This window comes from Salvelinus alpinus, chromosome 29 (genome assembly GCF_045679555.1).
Source record: "Salvelinus alpinus chromosome 29, SLU_Salpinus.1, whole genome shotgun sequence".
Lineage (NCBI taxonomy): Eukaryota > Metazoa > Chordata > Actinopteri > Salmoniformes > Salmonidae > Salvelinus > Salvelinus alpinus.
Window position 1 is genome coordinate 38,373,294 of NC_092114.1, and position 19,762 is coordinate 38,393,055.

General features: G+C 39.4%; 1 protein-coding gene across 1 annotated transcript in view; it reads right to left on the reverse strand.

The window, feature by feature from the left end:
- Positions 1–19,762, reverse strand: part of LOC139558964 (major histocompatibility complex class I-related gene protein-like) — a 41,565-nt gene that overhangs the window by 11,651 nt on the left and 10,152 nt on the right. Inside the window, exons 7-20 of the mRNA XM_071374509.1 lie at positions 16,875–16,919; positions 15,264–15,308; positions 14,551–14,595; positions 13,859–13,903; positions 13,167–13,211; positions 12,475–12,519; positions 11,786–11,830; positions 11,094–11,138; positions 10,402–10,446; positions 9,713–9,757; positions 9,024–9,068; positions 7,643–7,687; positions 6,951–6,995; positions 6,262–6,306 (exon numbers count right to left, since the gene is read on the reverse strand). Of these exons, the coding sequence (XP_071230610.1) occupies positions 6,262–6,306; positions 6,951–6,995; positions 7,643–7,687; positions 9,024–9,068; positions 9,713–9,757; positions 10,402–10,446; positions 11,094–11,138; positions 11,786–11,830; positions 12,475–12,519; positions 13,167–13,211; positions 13,859–13,903; positions 14,551–14,595; positions 15,264–15,308; positions 16,875–16,919 (630 nt within the window). The remainder of the gene's footprint in view (positions 1–6,261; positions 6,307–6,950; positions 6,996–7,642; positions 7,688–9,023; positions 9,069–9,712; positions 9,758–10,401; positions 10,447–11,093; positions 11,139–11,785; positions 11,831–12,474; positions 12,520–13,166; positions 13,212–13,858; positions 13,904–14,550; positions 14,596–15,263; positions 15,309–16,874; positions 16,920–19,762) is intronic.

The window sequence follows — 19,762 nt, forward strand, 5'->3', positions numbered from 1 at the left end:
GCCGCATACAACATACTGTATGTGTGCCTTACATAGCATGTGATGTGGCTTTGTACTGTCTTATTTATTTTACAATGCATCAGACACACAGCTCATAAAAGAGACTACAATCACACTAAAAGGGCTTGTGTCTGAGAGTAAGGAAATAAACCTTTAGACCTTTGTGTTTGGTCCATGGTCTGATGTCTTTCTATCCGATTCTCCCTGAGAATCTTGTCGCTTGAACATTTATTGCACCGTTCTAATTTGTGTGCCGGCCGTGTGGGGAACAACTTGAAGGTATCACGAGCTGGGACAAAAGCAACTTTTGTGACCTCCATCATTCTTAAATAGAAGAAGTTTGGAACCACCAAGACTCTTCCTAGAGCCAAAACGAGCAATCGGGGGAGAAGGGCCTTGGTTAGGGAGGTGACCAAGAACCCAATGGTCACTCTGACAAAGCTCCAGAATTCCTCTGTGGAGATGGGAGAACCTTCCAGAAGGACAACCATCTCTGCAACACTCCACCAATTAGGCCTTTATGGTAGAGTGGCCAGACGGAAGCCACTCCTCAATAAAAGGCACCTAAAGGACTCTCAGACCATGAGAAACACGATTCTCTGGTCTGATGAAACCAAGATCAAACTTGGCATCATCCCTACGGTGAAGCATGGTGGTGGCAGCATCATGCTGTTGGGATGTTTTTCAGCGGCAGGGACTGGGAGACTAGTCAGAACCGAGGGAAAAATGAACAGAGCAAAATACAGAGAGATCTTTGATGAAAACCTGCTCCATAGCGCTCAGGACCTCAAGCCAAGACAACGCAGGAGTGGCTTTGAGACAAATCTCTGAATGTCCTTGAGTGGCACAGCCAGAGCCTGGACTTCTAACATCTCTGGAGAGACCTGAAAATAACTGTGCAGCAACGCTCCCCATCCAACCTGACAGAGCTTGAGAAAATCTGCAGAGAACAATGGGAGAAACGCACTAAATACGGATAAAGGGTCTGAATAATGATGTAAATGTGATATTTCTGGGGGTGGGGGTTATACATTTGCAAAAATTTCTAAAAACCTGTTTTTGCTCTGTCGTTATGGGGTATTGTATGTATATTGATGAGGGGGAAAAACTATTTAATCAATTTTAAAATAAGGCTGTAACGTAACAAAATGTGGAAAAAGTCAAGGGGTCTGAATACTTTCCGAATACGCTGTATAAGATAAAATAGTTTCCAGATCATTAATTGAATTCACTTCCTGAATTGAAAATTACCCTAGTAAAATATGTTATATTTACTTTTCCCCTTTTTACATTTAACTTCAGTGTTATAATAATCATACTCAGTACAGATCATTTATTGGTTAAAATTCATTTGTCATGTTGTTCCCCACTAGGTTGTTGACAGTGTGTAAGGGCTTTTAACACTAGAACTGCCTGGCCTTTCAGCATATAAGTACCCTATAGAGAATGTTGCCAGGCGTCCCGTTTAGCATATGCATAAGATGCATTTCAACCTGCAAGGTGCGCAAACATGCTTGATAAATAAATGCTTGATAATTAAATGCTTGATAAATAAATGCTTGATAAATAAATGCTTGATAATTGAATGCTTAATAAATAAATGCTTGATAATTAAATGCTTGATAAATACAGTGGGGCAAAAAAGTATTTAGTCAGCCACCAATTGTGCAAGTTCTCCTACTTAAAAAGATGAGAGAGGCCTGTAATTTTCATCATAGGTACACTTTAACTATGACAGACAAAATGAGGAAAAGAAATCCAGAAAATCACATTGTAGGATTTTTTATGAATTTATTTGCAAATTATGGTAGAAAAAAAGTATTTGGTCAATAACAAAAGTTTATCTCAATACATTGTTATATACCCTTTGTTGGCAATGACAGAGGTCAAACGTTTTCTGTAAGTCTTCACAAGGTTTTCACACACTGTTACTGGTATTTTGGCCCATTCCTCCATGCAGATCTCCTCTAGAGCAGTGATGTTTTGGGGCTGTTGCTGGGCAACACGGACTTTCAACTCCCTCCAAAGATTTTCTATGGGGTTGAGATCTGGAGACTGGCTAGGCCACTCCAGGACCTTGAAATGCTTCTTACGAAGCCACTCCTTCGTTGCCCGGGCGGTGTGTTTGGGATCATTGTCATGCTGAAAGACCCAGCCACGTTTCATCTTCAATGCCCTTGCTGATGGAAGGAGGTTTTCACTCAAAATCTCACGATACATGGCCCCATTCATTCTGTCCTTTACACGGATCAGTCGTCCTGGTCCCTTTGCAGAAAAACAGCCCCAAAGCATGATGTTTCCACCCCCATGCTTCACAGTAGGTATGGTGTTCTTTGGATGCAACTCAGCCGAGTTGAGTTTTTACCAAAAAGTTCTATTTTGGTTTCATCTGACCATATGACATTCTCCCAATCTTCTTCTGGATCATCCAAATGCTCTCTAGCAAACTTCAGACGGGCCTGGACACGTCTGGCACTGCAGGATTTGAGTCCCTGGCGGCGTAGTGTGTTACTGATGGTAGGCTTTGTTACTTTGGTCCCAGCTCTCTGCAGGTCATTCACTAGGTCCCCCTGTGTGGTTCTGGGATTTTTGCTCACCGTTCTTGTGATCATTTTGACCCCACGGGGTGAGATCTTGCGTGGAGCCCCAGATTGAGGGAGATTATCAGTGGCCTTGTATGTCTTCCATTTCCTAATAATTGCTCCCACAGTTGATTTCTTCAAACCAAGCTGCTTACCTATTGCAGATTCAGTCTTCCCAGCCTGGTGCAGGTCTACAATTTTGTTTCTGGTGTCCTTTGACAGCTCTTTGGTCTTGGCCATAGTGGAGTTTGGAGTGTGACTGTTTGAGGTTGTGGACAGGTGTCTTTTATACTGATAACAAGTTCAAACAGGTGCCATTAATACAGGTATCGAGTGGAGGACAGAGGAGCCTCTTAAAGAAGAAGTTACAGGTCTGTGAGAGACAGAAATCTTGCTTGTTTGTAGGTGACCAAATACTTATTTTCCACCATAATTTGCAAATAAATTCATTAAAAATCCTACATGATTTGGATTTTTTTCTCTCATTTTGTCTGTCATAGTTGAAGTGTACCTATGATGATAATTACAGGCCTCTCTCATCTTTCTAAGTGGAAGAACTTGCACAATTGGTGACTGACTAAATACTTTTTTGCCCCACTGTAGTGCATTAACTATTGTAAAGGATTAATTGCATGAAGAAGTATTCATGGAAATATATATAAAAAAATAACAATAGTTTTGTTTGTGTAGTCAAGGATATATTTTGTATAATTCTATAAAGTCATAGAATAAAACGTAGGCCTATCGTCTATTTTGTTTCCCTTACAATAAAAAAACACTACAGTGTAATCAATTTGATCACCTTTATTTGTAGATGTGATTAGTAATAAAGACCAGTTACAGCTTCTTTTGACAAAGTAGAAACTAAAAATATGATAATAATAATAGAACCAGCCAGGTGTGCAGGTGAATTATTTGCTGTCTTTCTAAATAAAAGCACCAGTGCATGAACAATAGTAGATTAATTGCATAAATAAATATTAGTGGAAATTTATTCATGACAAGATATAAAAACAGTAATTGGTTGATTGTAGCAGACACTGTATTGCGCCCTTATATCTGTGCCTTTACACACAAATCAATCGTGTCTTCTCTTTATGCTTCGGGTCCACAGTCAGCACACAGCTTCAGGGCTTTGTGTGAGCAAGCCCCACAAACAAATCGGTTGCACTGCACAGTTTATGGGCCTTGTTTCGTGCACCTGACGACTTGACATTGTGTCTTATTCTTCCCGAGTGGGAACTGTGGTGCTTGGGGAAAAGAGAGCAGGACTTGTTTCCTTGGCGGCCTGCTTGGCTCCTGTAGCTTCCATCTTGCCGTTTATATGGTTCTCACAAAACTCATATGCCAGATCCAGTGGGATGCATGGTGCTGAGCATGCAAACACTCTTATTACATCGTGAGTGTTGCTTTACCACTCTCCATCACAGATGTGGACTACAGCTCCGCTGGTATGTTGTTTTGCGCAGAGGGGGGCAGCTCCCGCCTTTGTTTGTTCACTGTTCTGAGCGGGCTAGTCTTCTTTGCAATCAACTTGTCTGCCAGGGAAATTGATGTGAACATGGTCACATTTCTGCCTTCGCCCATGTTAAGGCTCCATGAGTCTCAAAACCACAGTCTCAGACTGTCGCTCACCCGCTAGCCTGGTTTCATCTTTCCTCAGATATAGAAAGCCATTGAGCAAGGACTTGGTTTTGACATCGGTGGCTAAGCAGAACTTAACTGAAGTCAAATGCACCATTATCACTTTCTATCGGGTTTCTATCACCCATTCACCCATTGACGACAGAATAGCATATTTTAATTTTACGTTTATTATGTTACTAGTTTTTGCTTAGTAGCCAGAGCAATGCTGCCTGACAAGTGGTCATGTGCTGAATGCATGGACAGCACAGATATTCTTGTAAAAAGTGACATTTGGAAAAAGAGCTGCACCTCTTGAATTTTGAGTTACTTGAAAAAGGTAAGTCTGATAGAAACTGCAGAATATGCTCTTTCAGATACTATATGAAAATCACAATGTTTTACCTGCGTGTGACTCTGAAGGACAATTTGATAAAGCGATGCTCCGTTCCCTGCATCTGTCAATTACAAGATGCGCCCATCTCTTCATGTACAATTTGATTGGCCTAATATTCTCCCTCCTCAAGTTATGGTCAACTGAATCCTGTCCGTAGGCTAACTCTTATTATGTATGAAATTAGTTTTGGTACAGTTTAGGTGTAGTTTTGATGGGCCGGCTGTGTGGCATCGGCTGACTGGCATGGTTTGTTTCCTGCTCATCAACCTGGATAATAGTCAAGGATATGTTTAACATTATTCTAAAGGCTGCAACATGTAGCATGTTTTACTTTCCCTTCCATTTGATTAGTAAAAGAGTTATAAAACAGTCCCATAAGAGCGTATTTTTACAAAGTAAAATGTAAACGAGAATGGGATCAATTTAGGCCTAATTTGATTTCGATTGTGAAGTGACTTGTACAATTATCGCCAATTCATCCATTTGTCAATCATTCAGTGAGAAGAGAGAGACGCATTAGCACCTGGCTGGCTACAGCACATTGTCTTGGCGGATTTAGATAGGAATAGTTGTAAAAAAACTGGGAAAAAGGCTCTAAATACTTTTCTGTTTGTAATTTCAAAATTCTGACAAATGAGCAGTGTAAAATACAAACATTTAGGAAGAGTCAGGGAAGGAGCAGGACATAGGTTTTTTGGGGAGCTGAATTTTTTTAACTTACAAAATCAATCATCAGTGGCCTTTGGCCTATGGCAGTTCTAGTGTGACTTCTTAGTTCTTGATTATGACTGATTTTAGGTGCACAACTCTAGAATCTAAAAGGGTTCTTTGCCTGTCCCCATAGAAGCCTTTGAAGAACCCTTTTTGGTTCCACAGAGGGTTCTACATGGAACTGATGGGTTTGACCTATAAACTTCAAACATCCTTAATCATGTCACAGAGGGAGAGAGAGGGAAGCAGGATGTGTAAATACTGTCAGAACATGTTATTGTTAGACATCGGGGATACTATGGGAAGGAGGGGGGCCACAGACTGGTACAAGTCAACAGGACAGCTATGAGTGGGGAGAATTAAGGAATGCGGAACCAAGTCAGCTCCAATGAAGTGAGAAAGAACAGTCATCACTGGAGTTCTGCCTAGCAACAGAGATGTACTGGCTGACCATATGTGTGAGGAGGAGACTCCTCGTAGGAAGGGTTAAATACCAGTGCTTGTATAAATATGTTTTTTTTGTCTTGTGCATCTGTGTGACCCAGTGGGTGAATACACTTGGTTGGAGCTTTACTAATCGTCCTTGAGTTTTACTTGGTTCATTTAGAACCTAACAAACTCAAAAGGGTTCTATCTGGAACCAAAAAGGGTTCTCCTATGGGGACAGTCGAAGAACCCATTTTTCTAAGAGTGTACCACATGATGTGTGATAAAGATGAAAAAAGCAAACATGCCAGGTCTGATTGTATTGTTCCTTAACCCGCCTTTGGAAAACACCTTGAAGACATATTTGCTTAAATGCCAGGAATTCATCTTATAAGTCAATCATTCTTATTTGCAATTATAATCTTCTCAGAAAATAAAGAAATGGAACCTTTTCTGCTTTTAGCAACTATTATAACAGTAAAACATAATATGTCCTCTACAAGTTTTGAAATAATGTCTTACTTGGTGTGGTGGTCAAGTTCGAATTGGTCGATCCATTCCCATTACCTGAAAGTAACAGAGTCATGTGAACAGAATAACTTCGCAAGTACATGGTTAAGTCTGATTCATTGATGTTGTGCTATATACTGATCGTATACATGTCAGACTTCTAGGTCTAAAACGCATGATATTGTATCAACAGTACCATTTAGAGGCCTGGATCCCAGTAGGTGGTATAGCTTCTTGTCCCCATAGGAGAACCCTTTGAAGAAACCTTCTTGGTTCAAGGTAGAAACCTTTCCACAGAGAGTTCTACACAGAACTCAAACGGGTTCTACCTGGAACCAAAATGGGTTCTCCTATCAGGGTTCTACACGGAATTCAAACGGGTTCTACCTGGAACCAAAAAGGGTTCTCCTATGGGGACAGTCGAAGAACCCATTTTTCTAAGAGTGTACCACATGATGTGTGATAAAGATGAAAAAAGCAAACATGCCAGGTCTGATTGTATTGTTCCTTAACCCGCCTTTGGAAAACACCTTGAAGACATATTTGCTTAAATGCCAGGATTTCATCTTATAAGTCAATCATTCCTACTTGCAATTATAATCTTCTCAGAAAATAAAGAAATGGAACCTTTTCTGCTTTTAGCAACTATTATAACAGTAAAACATAATATGTCCTCTACAAGTTTTGAAATAATGTCTTACTTGGTGTGGTGGTCAAGTTCGAATTGGTCGCTCCATTCCCATTGCCTGAAAGTAACAGAGTCATGTGAACAGAATAACTTCGCAAGTACATGGTGGTTAAGTCTGATTCATTGATGTTGTGCTATATACTGATCGTATACATGTCAGACTTCTAGGGGTAAAACGCATGATATTGTATCAACAGTACCATTTAGAGGCCTGGATCCCAGTAGGTGGTATAGCTTCTTGTCCCCATAGGAGAACCCTTTGAAGAAACCTTCTTGGTTCAAGGTAGAAACCTTTCCACAGAGAGTTCTACACAGAACTCAAACGGGTTCTACCTGGAACCAAAATGGGTTCTCCTATCAGGGTTCTACACGGAATTCAAACGGGTTCTACCTGGAACCAAAAAGGGTTCTCCTATGGGGACAGTCGAAGAACCCATTTTTCTAAGAGTGTACCACATGATGTGTGATAAAGATGAAAAAAGCAAACATGCCAGGTCTGATTGTATTGTTCCTTAACCCGCCTTTGGAAAACACCTTGAAGACATATTTGCTTAAATGCCAGGATTTCATCTTATAAGTCAATCATTCTTATTTGCAATTATAATCTTCTCAGAAAATAAAGAAATGGAACCTTTTCTGCTTTTAGCAACTATTATAACAGTAAAACATAATATGTCCTCTACAAGTTTTGAAATAATGTCTTACTTGGTGTGGTGGTCAAGTTCGAATTGGTCGATCCATTCCCATTACCTGAAAGTAACAGAGTCATGTGAACAGAATAACTTCGCAAGTACATGGTTAAGTCTGATTCATTGATGTTGTGCTATATACTGATCGTATACATGTCAGACTTCTAGGTCTAAAACGCATGATATTGTATCAACAGTACCATTTAGAGGCCTGGATCCCAGTAGGTGGTATAGCTTCTTGTCCCCATAGGAGAACCCTTTGAAGAAACCTTCTTGGTTCAAGGTAGAAAACTTTCCACAGAGAGTTCTACACAGAACTCAAACGGGTTCTACCTGGAACCAAAATGGGTTCTCCTATCAGGGTTCTACACGGAATTCAAACGGGTTCTACCTGGAACCAAAAAGTGTTCTCCTATGGGGACAGTCGAAGAACCCATTTTTCTAAGAGTGTACCACATGATGTGTGATAAAGATGAAAAAAGCAAACATGCCAGGTCTGATTGTATTGTTCCTTAAACCGCCTTTGGAAAACACCTTGAAGACATATTTGCTTAAATGCCAGGATTTCATCTTATAAGTCAATCATTCTTATTTGCAATTATAATCTTCTCAGAAAATAAAGAAATGGAACCTTTTCTGCTTTTAGCAACTATTATAACAGTAACACATAATATGTCCTCTACAAGTTTTGAAATAATGTCTTACTTGGTGTGGTGGTCAAGTTCGAATTGGTCGCTCCATTCCCATTACCTGAAAGTAACAGAGTCATGTGAACAGAATAACTTCGCAAGTACATGGTGGTTAAGTCTGATTCATTGATGTTGTGCTATATACTGATCGTATACATGTCAGACTTCTAGGGGTAAAACGCATGATATTGTATCAACAGTACCATTTAGAGGCCTGGATCCCAGTAGGTGGTATAGCTTCTTGTCCCCATAGGAGAACCCTTTGAAGAAACCTTCTTGGTTCAAGGTAGAAACCTTTCCACAGAGAGTTCTACACAGAACTCAAACGGGTTCTACCTGGAACCAAAATGGGTTCTCCTATCAGGGTTCTACACGGAATTCAAACGGGTTCTACCTGGAACCAAAAAGGGTTCTCCTATGGGGACAGTCGAAGAACCCATTTTTCTAAGAGTGTACCACATGATGTGTGATAAAGATGAAAAAAGCAAACATGCCAGGTCTGATTGTATTGTTCCTTAACCCGCCTTTGGAAAACACCTTGAAGACATATTTGCTTAAATGCCAGGCTTTCATCTTATAAGTCAATCATTCTTATTTGCAATTATAATCTTCTCAGAAAATAAAGAAATGGAACCTTTTCTGCTTTTAGCAACTATTATAACAGTAAAACATAATATGTCCTCTACAAGTTTTGAAATAATGTCTTACTTGGTGTGGTGGTCAAGTTCGAATTGGTCGATCCATTCCCATTACCTGAAAGTAACAGAGTCATGTGAACAGAATAACTTCGCAAGTACATGGTTAAGTCTGATTCATTGATGTTGTGCTATATACTGATCGTATACATGTCAGACTTCTAGGTCTAAAACGCATGATATTGTATCAACAGTACCATTTAGAGGCCTGGATCCCAGTAGGTGGTATAGCTTCTTGTCCCCATAGGAGAACCCTTTGAAGAAACCTTCTTGGTTCAAGGTAGAAACCTTTCCACAGAGAGTTCTACACAGAACTCAAACGGGTTCTACCTGGAACCAAAATGGGTTCTCCTATCAGGGTTCTACACGGAATTCAAACGGGTTCTACCTGGAACCAAAAAGGGTTCTCCTATGGGGACAGTCGAAGAACCCATTTTTCTAAGAGTGTACCACATGATGTGTGATAAAGATGAAAAAAGCAAACATGCCAGGTCTGATTGTATTGTTCCTTAACCCGCCTTTGGAAAACACCTTGAAGACATATTTGCTTAAATGCCAGGATTTCATCTTATAAGTCAATCATTCTTATTTGCAATTATAATCTTCTCAGAAAATAAAGAAATGGAACCTTTTCTGCTTTTAGCAACTATTATAACAGTAAAACATAATATGTCCTCTACAAGTTTTGAAATAATATCTTACTTGGTGTGGTGGTCAAGTTCGAATTGGTCGATCCATTCCCATTACCTGAAAGTAACAGAGTCATGTGAACAGAATAACTTCGCAAGTACATGGTTAAGTCTGATTCATTGATGTTGTGCTATATAGTGATCGTATACATGTCAGACTTCTAGGTCTAAAACGCATGATATTGTATCAACAGTACCATTTAGAGGCCTGGATCCCAGTAGGTGGTATAGCTTCTTGTCCCCATAGGAGAACCCTTTGAAGAAACCTTCTTGGTTCAAGGTAGAAAACTTTCCACAGAGAGTTCTACACAGAACTCAAACGGGTTCTACCTGGAACCAAAATGGGTTCTCCTATCAGGGTTCTACACGGAATTCAAACGGGTTCTACCTGGAACCAAAAAGTGTTCTCCTATGGGGACAGTCGAAGAACCCATTTTTCTAAGAGTGTACCACATGATGTGTGATAAAGATGAAAAAAGCAAACATGCCAGGTCTGATTGTATTGTTCCTTAACCCGCCTTTGGAAAACACCTTGAAGACATATTTGCTTAAATGCCAGGATTTCATCTTATAAGTCAATCATTCTTATTTGCAATTATAATCTTCTCAGAAAATAAAGAAATGGAACCTTTTCTGCTTTTAGCAACTATTATAACAGTAACACATAATATGTCCTCTACAAGTTTTGAAATAATGTCTTACTTGGTGTGGTGGTCAAGTTCGAATTGGTCGCTCCATTCCCATTGCCTGAAAGTAACAGAGTCATGTGAACAGAATAACTTCGCAAGTACATGGTGGTTAAGTCTGATTCATTGATGTTGTGCTATATACTGATCGTATACATGTCAGACTTCTAGGGGTAAAACGCATGATATTGTATCAACAGTACCATTTAGAGGCCTGGATCCCAGTAGGTGGTATAGCTTCTTGTCCCCATAGGAGAACCCTTTGAAGAAACCTTCTTGGTTCAAGGTAGAAAACTTTCCACAGAGAGTTCTACACAGAACTCAAACGGGTTCTACCTGGAACCAAAATGGGTTCTCCTATCAGGGTTCTACACGGAATTCAAACGGGTTCTACCTGGAACCAAAAAGGGTTCTCCTATGGGGACAGTCGAAGAACCCATTTTTCTAAGAGTGTACCACATGATGTGTGATAAAGATGAAAAAAGCAAACATGCCAGGTCTGATTGTATTGTTCCTTAACCCGCCTTTGGAAAACACCTTGAAGACATATTTGCTTAAATGCCAGGCTTTCATCTTATAAGTCAATCATTCTTATTTGCAATTATAATCTTCTCAGAAAATAAAGAAATGGAACCTTTTCTGCTTTTAGCAACTATTATAACAGTAAAACATAATATGTCCTCTACAAGTTTTGAAATAATGTCTTACTTGGTGTGGTGGTCAAGTTCGAATTGGTCGCTCCATTCCCATTACCTGAAAGTAACAGAGTCATGTGAACAGAATAACTTCGCAAGTACATGGTGGTTAAGTCTGATTCATTGATGTTGTGCTATATACTGATCGTATACATGTCAGACTTCTAGGGGTAAAACGCATGATATTGTATCAACAGTACCATTTAGAGGCCTGGATCCCAGTAGGTGGTATAGCTTCTTGTCCCCATAGGAGAACCCTTTGAAGAAACCTTCTTGGTTCAAGGTAGAAAACTTTCCACAGAGAGTTCTACACAGAACTCAAACGGGTTCTACCTGGAACCAAAATGGGTTCTCCTATCAGGGTTCTACACGGAATTCAAACGGGTTCTACCTGGAACCAAAAAGGGTTCTCCTATGGGGACAGTCGAAGAACCCATTTTTCTAAGAGTGTACCACATGATGTGTGATAAAGATGAAAAAAGCAAACATGCCAGGTCTGATTGTATTGTTCCTTAACCCGCCTTTGGAAAACACCTTGAAGACATATTTGCTTAAATGCCAGGCTTTCATCTTATAAGTCAATCATTCTTATTTGCAATTATAATCTTCTCAGAAAATAAAGAAATGGAACCTTTTCTGCTTTTAGCAACTATTATAACAGTAAAACATAATATGTCCTCTACAAGTTTTGAAATAATGTCTTACTTGGTGTGGTGGTCAAGTTCGAATTGGTCGATCCATTCCCATTACCTGAAAGTAACAGAGTCATGTGAACAGAATAACTTCGCAAGTACATGGTTAAGTCTGATTCATTGATGTTGTGCTATATACTGATCGTATACATGTCAGACTTCTAGGTCTAAAACGCATGATATTGTATCAACAGTACCATTTAGAGGCCTGGATCCCAGTAGGTGGTATAGCTTCTTGTCCCCATAGGAGAACCCTTTGAAGAAACCTTCTTGGTTCAAGGTAGAAACCTTTCCACAGAGAGTTCTACACAGAACTCAAACGGGTTCTACCTGGAACCAAAATGGGTTCTCCTATCAGGGTTCTACACGGAATTCAAACGGGTTCTACCTGGAACCAAAAAGGGTTCTCCTATGGGGACAGTCGAAGAACCCATTTTTCTAAGAGTGTACCACATGATGTGTGATAAAGATGAAAAAAGCAAACATGCCAGGTCTGATTGTATTGTTCCTTAACCCGCCTTTGGAAAACACCTTGAAGACATATTTGCTTAAATGCCAGGATTTCATCTTATAAGTCAATCATTCTTATTTGCAATTATAATCTTCTCAGAAAATAAAGAAATGGAACCTTTTCTGCTTTTAGCAACTATTATAACAGTAACACATAATATGTCCTCTACAAGTTTTGAAATAATGTCTTACTTGGTGTGGTGGTCAAGTTCGAATTGGTCGCTCCATTCCAATTGCCTGAAAGTAACAGAGTCATGTGAACAGAATAACTTCGCAAGTACATGGTGGTTAAGTCTGATTCATTGATGTTGTGCTATATACTGATCGTATACATGTCAGACTTCTAGGGGTAAAACGCATGATATTGTATCAACAGTACCATTTAGAGGCCTGGATCCCAGTAGGTGGTATAGCTTCTTGTCCCCATAGGAGAACCCTTTGAAGAAACCTTCTTGGTTCAAGGTAGAAAACTTTCCACAGAGAGTTCTACACAGAACTCAAACGGGTTCTACCTGGAACCAAAATGGGTTCTCCTATCAGGGTTCTACACGGAATTCAAACGGGTTCTACCTGGAACCAAAAAGGGTTCTCCTATGGGGACAGTCGAAGAACCCATTTTTCTAAGAGTGTACCACATGATGTGTGATAAAGATGAAAAAAGCAAACATGCCAGGTCTGATTGTATTGTTCCTTAACCCGCCTTTGGAAAACACCTTGAAGACATATTTGCTTAAATGCCAGGCTTTCATCTTATAAGTCAATCATTCTTATTTGCAATTATAATCTTCTCAGAAAATAAAGAAATGGAACCTTTTCTGCTTTTAGCAACTATTATAACAGTAAAACATAATATGTCCTCTACAAGTTTTGAAATAATGTCTTACTTGGTGTGGTGGTCAAGTTCGAATTGGTCGCTCCATTCCCATTACCTGAAAGTAACAGAGTCATGTGAACAGAATAACTTCGCAAGTACATGGTGGTTAAGTCTGATTCATTGATGTTGTGCTATATACTGATCGTATACATGTCAGACTTCTAGGGGTAAAACGCATGATATTGTATCAACAGTACCATTTAGAGGCCTGGATCCCAGTAGGTGGTATAGCTTCTTGTCCCCATAGGAGAACCCTTTGAAGAAACCTTCTTGGTTCAAGGTAGAAAACTTTCCACAGAGAGTTCTACACAGAACTCAAACGGGTTCTACCTAGAACCAAAATGGGTTCTCCTATCAGGGTTCTACACGGAATTCAAACGGGTTCTACCTGGAACCAAAAAGGGTTCTCCTATGGGGACAGTCGAAGAACCCATTTTTCTAAGAGTGTACCACATGATGTGTGATAAAGATGAAAAAAGCAAACATGCCAGGTCTGATTGTATTGTTCCTTAACCCGCCTTTGGAAAACACATTGAAGACATATTTGCTTAAATGCCAGGCTTTCATCTTATAAGTCAATCATTCTTATTTGCAATTATAATCTTCTCAGAAAATAAAGAAATGGAACCTTTTCTGCTTTTAGCAACTATTATAACAGTAAAACATAATATGTCCTCTACAAGTTTTGAAATAATGTCTTACTTGGTGTGGTGGTCAAGTTCGAATTGGTCGCTCCATTCCCATTGCCTGAAAGTAACAGAGTCATGTGAACAGAATAACTTCGCAAGTACATGGTGGTTAAGTCTGATTCATTGATGTTGTGCTATATACTGATCGTATACATGTCAGACTTCTAGGGGTAAAACGCATGATATTGTATCAACAGTACCATTTAGAGGCCTGGATCCCAGTAGGTGGTATAGCTTCTTGTCCCCATAGGAGAACCCTTTGAAGAAACCTTCTTGGTTCAAGGTAGAAACCTTTCCACAGAGAGTTCTACACAGAACTCAAACGGGTTCTACCTGGAACCAAAATGGGTTCTCCTATCAGGGTTCTACACGGAATTCAAACGGGTTCTACCTGGAACCAAAAAGGGTTCTCCTATGGGGACAGTCGAAGAACCCATTTTTCTAAGAGTGTACCACATGATGTGTGATAAAGATGAAAAAAGCAAACATGCCAGGTCTGATTGTATTGTTCCTTAACCCGCCTTTGGAAAACACCTTGAAGACATATTTGCTTAAATGCCAGGCTTTCATCTTATAAGTCAATCATTCTTATTTGCAATTATAATCTTCTCAGAAAATAAAGAAATGGAACCTTTTCTGCTTTTAGCAACTATTATAACAGTAAAACATAATATGTCCTCTACAAGTTTTGAAATAATGTCTTACTTGGTGTGGTGGTCAAGTTCGAATTGGTCGATCCATTCCCATTACCTGAAAGTAACAGAGTCATATGAACAGAATAACTTCGCAAGTACATGGTTAAGTCTGATTCATTGATGTTGTGCTATATACTGATCGTATACATGTCAGACTTCTAGGTCTAAAACGCATGATATTGTATCAACAGTACCATTTAGAGGCCTGGATCCCAGTAGGTGGTATAGCTTCTTGTCCCCATAGGAGAACCCTTTGAAGAAACCTTCTTGGTTCAAGGTAGAACCCTTTTGGTTCCAGGTAAAACCCAATTGGGTTCCATGTAGAAACCTTTCCACAGAGTTATACACGGAACTCAAACGGGTTCTACCTGGAACCAGAAAGGGTTCTACCTGGAACCAAAAAGGGTTCTCTTATGGGGACAGTTGAAGATCCCATTTTTCTAAGAATGTACCACATGATTTGTGATGAAGGTGATAAAAGTAACCTTTGCTATTAAATGCAAACATGCAAGGTCTTATTGTATTGTTCCTTAACCTGCCTTTGGAAAACACCTTGAAGACGTATTTGCTTAAATGCCAGGAATTAATGGTAGAAGTCAATCATTCTTACTTGCAATTATAATCTTCTCAGAAAATAAAGAAATTGAACCTTTGCTGCTTATAGCAACTATTATAACAGTATAACATAATATGTCCTCTACAAGTTTTGAAATAATGTCTTACTTGGTGTGGTGGTCAAGTTCGAATTGGTCGCTCCATTCCAATTGCCTGAAAGTAACAGAGTCATGTGAACAGAATAACTTTGCAAGTACATGGTGGTTAAGTCTGATTCATTGATGTTGTGCTATATACTGATCGTATACATGTCAGACTTCTAGGGGTAAAACGCATGATATTGTATCAACAGTACCATTTAGAGGCCTGGATCCCAGTAGGTGGTATAGCTTCTTGTCCCCATAGGAGAACCCTTTGAAGAAACCTTCTTGGTTCAAGGTAGAAACCTTTCCACAGAGAGTTCTACACAGAACTCAAACGGGTTCTACCTGGAACCAAAATGGGTTCTCCTATCAGGGTTCTACACGGAATTCAAACGGGTTCTACCTGGAACCAAAAAGGGTTCTCCTATGGGGACAGTCGAAGAACCCATTTTTCTAAGAGTGTACCACATGATGTGTGATAAAGATGAAAAAAGCAAACATGCCAGGTCTGATTGTATTGTTCCTTAACCCGCCTTTGGAAAACACCTTGAAGACATATTTGCTTAAATGCCAGGAATTCATGTTATAAGTCAATCATTCTTATTTGTAATTAGAATCTTCTCAGAAAATAAAGAAATGGAAGCTTTTCTGCTTTTAGCAACTATTATAACAGTAAAACATAATATGTCCTCTACAAGTTTTGAAATAATGTCTTACTTGGTGTGGTGGTCAAGTTCGAATTGGTCGCTCCATTCCAATTGCCTGAAAGTAACAGAGTCATGTGAACAGAATAACTTTGCAAGTACATGGTGGTTAAGTCTGATTCATTGATGTTGTGCTATATACTGATCGGTATTGTCCAGAACAACATGTAGCCAATATGGGGCTATTCATCAGTATGGGAACATGATTGATGTGTAAAAACATGGATTGGATGGGCTGTCATTCATTTAATCCTCACAAGACGTTATTAAATCAATGCAAATGACCATCATGAGTTGACCCATCATTAGACACATCCCTACCAGATCATTGGTATTGCTGTGCTACTGCTTTACATGTCAAACTTCTAGGGGTAAAACGCATTATAATACATCAACAGTACCATTTAGAAGGGTCTGGATCCCAGGAGGTGGTATAGCTTCTTATCCCCATAGGAGAACCATTTGAAGAAACTTTCTTGGTTCAAGGTAGAACCCTTTTGGTTCCAGGTAAAACCCAATTGGGTTCCATGTAGAAACCTTTCCACAGAGTTATACACGGAACTCAAACGGGTTCTACCTGGAACCAGAAAGGGTTCTACCTGGAACCAAAAAGGGTTCTCTTATGGGGACAGTTGAAGATCCCATTTTTCTAAGAATGTACCACATGATTTGTGATGAAGGTGATAAAAGTAACCTTTGCTATTAAATGCAAACATGCCAGGTCTGATTGTATTGTTCCTTAACCTGCCTTTGGAAAACACCTTGAAGACGTATTTGCTTAAATGCCAGGAATTAATGTTAGAAGTCAATCATTCTTACTTGCAATTATAATCTTCTCAGAAAATAAAGAAATTGAACCTTTGCTGCTTATAGCAACTATTATAACAGTAAAACATAATATGTCCTCTACAAGTTTTGAAATAATGTCTTACTTGGTGTGGTGGTCAAGTTCGAATTGGTCGCTCCATTCCAATTGCCTGAAAGTAACAGAGTCATGTGAACAGAATAACTTCGCAAGTACATGGTTAAGTCTGATTCATTGATGTTGTGCTATATACTGATCGTATACATGTCAGACTTCTAGGGGTAAAACGCATGATATTGTATCAACAGTACCATTTAGAGGCCTGGATCCCAGTAGGTGGTATAGCTTCTTGTCCCCATAGGAGAACCCTTTGAAGAAACCTTCTTGGTTCAAGGTAGAAACCTTTCCACAGAGAGTTCTACACAGAACTCAAACGGGTTCTACCTGGAACCAAAATGGGTTCTCCTATCAGGGTTCTACACGGAATTCAAACGGGTTCTACCTGGAACCAAAAAGGGTTCTCCTATGGGGACAGTCGAAGAACCCATTTTTCTAAGAGTGTACCACATGATGTGTGATAAAGATGAAAAAAGCAAACATGCCAGGTCTGATTGTATTGTTCCTTAACCCGCCTTTGGAAAACACCTTGAAGACATATTTGCTTAAATGCCAGGAATTCATGTTATAAGTCAATCATTCTTATTTGTAATTAGAATCTTCTCAGAAAATAAAGAAATGGAAGCTTTTCTGCTTTTAGCAACTATTATAACAGTAAAACATAATATGTCCTCTACAAGTTTTGAAATAATGTCTTACTTGGTGTGGTGGTCAAGTTCGAATTGGTCGCTCCATTCCAATTGCCTGAAAGTAACAGAGTCATGTGAACAGAATAACTTTGCAAGTACATGGTGGTTAAGTCTGATTCATTGATGTTGTGCTATATACTGATCGGTATTGTCCAGAACAACATGTAGCCAATATGGGGCTATTCATCAGTATGGGAACATGATTGATGTGTAAAAACATGGATTGGATGGGCTGTCATTCATTTAATCCTCACAAGACGTTATTAAATCAATGCAAATGACCATCATGAGTTGACCCATCATTAGACACATCCCTACCAGATCATTGGTATTGCTGTGCTACTGCTTTACATGTCAAACTTCTAGGGGTAAAACGCATTATAATACATCAACAGTACCATTTAGAAGGGTCTGGATCCCAGGAGGTGGTATAGCTTCTTATCCCCATAGGAGAACCATTTGAAGAAACTTTCTTGGTTCAAGGTAGAACCCTTTTGGTTCCAGGTAAAACCCAATTGGGTTCCATGTAGAAACCTTTCCACAGAGTTATACACGGAACTCAAACGGGTTCTACCTGGAACCAGAAAGGGTTCTACCTGGAACCAAAAAGGGTTCTCTTATGGGGACAGTTGAAGATCCCATTTTTCTAAGAATGTACCACATGATTTGTGATGAAGGTGATAAAAGTAACCTTTGCTATTAAATGCAAACATGCCAGGTCTGATTGTATTGTTCCTTAACCTGCCTTTGGAAAACACCTTGAAGACGTATTTGCTTAAATGCCAGGAATTAATGTTAGAAGTCAATCATTCTTACTTGCAATTATAATCTTCTCAGAAAATAAAGAAATTGAACCTTTGCTGCTTATAGCAACTATTATAACAGTAAAACATAATATGTCCTCTACAAGTTTTGAAATAATGTCTTACTTGGTGTGGTGGTCAAGTTCGAATTGGTCGCTCCATTCCAATTGCCTGAAAGTAACAGAGTCATGTGAACAGAATAACTTCGCAAGTACATGGTTAAGTCTGATTCATTGATGTTGTGCTATATACTGATCGTATACATGTCAGACTTCTAGGGGTAAAACGCATGATATTGTATCAACAGTACCATTTAGAGGCCTGGATCCCAGTAGGTGGTATAGCTTCTTGTCCCCATAGGAGAACCCTTTGAAGAAACCTTCTTGGTTCAAGGTAGAAACCTTTCCACAGAGAGTTCTACACAGAACTCAAACGGGTTCTACCTGGAACCAAAATGGGTTCTCCTATCAGGGTTCTACACGGAATTCAAACGGGTTCTACCTGGAACCAAAAAGGGTTCTCCTATGGGGACAGTCGAAGAACCCATTTTTCTAAGAGTGTACCACATGATGTGTGATAAAGATGAAAAAAGCAAACATGCCAGGTCTGATTGTATTGTTCCTTAACCCGCCTTTGGAAAACACCTTGAAGACATATTTGCTTAAATGCCAGGAATTCATGTTATAAGTCAATCATTCTTATTTGTAATTAGAATCTTCTCAGAAAATAAAGAAATGGAAGCTTTTCTGCTTTTAGCAACTATTATAACAGTAAAACATAATATGTCCTCTACAAGTTTTGAAATAATGTCTTACTTGGTGTGGTGGTCAAGTTCGAATTGGTCGCTCCATTCCAATTGCCTGAAAGTAACAGAGTCATGTGAACAGAATAACTTTGCAAGTACATGGTGGTTAAGTCTGATTCATTGATGTTGTGCTATATACTGATCGGTATTGTCCAGAACAACATGTAGCCAATATGGGGCTATTCATCAGTATGGGAACATGATTGATGTGTAAAAACATGGATTGGATGGGCTGTCATTCATTTAATCCTCACAAGACGTTATTAAATCAATGCAAATGACCATCATGAGTTGACCCATCATTAGACACATCCCTACCAGATCATTGGTATTGCTGTGCTACTGCTTTACATGTCAAACTTCTAGGGGTAAAACGCATTATAATACATCAACAGTACCATTTAGAAGGGTCTGGATCCCAGGAGGTGGTATAGCTTCTTATCCCCATAGGAGAACCATTTGAAGAAACTTTCTTGGTTCAAGGTAGAACCCTTTTGGTTCCAGGTAAAACCCAATTGGGTTCCATGTAGAAACCTTTCCACAGAGTTATACACGGAACTCAAACGGGTTCTACCTGGAACCAGAAAGGGTTCTACCTGGA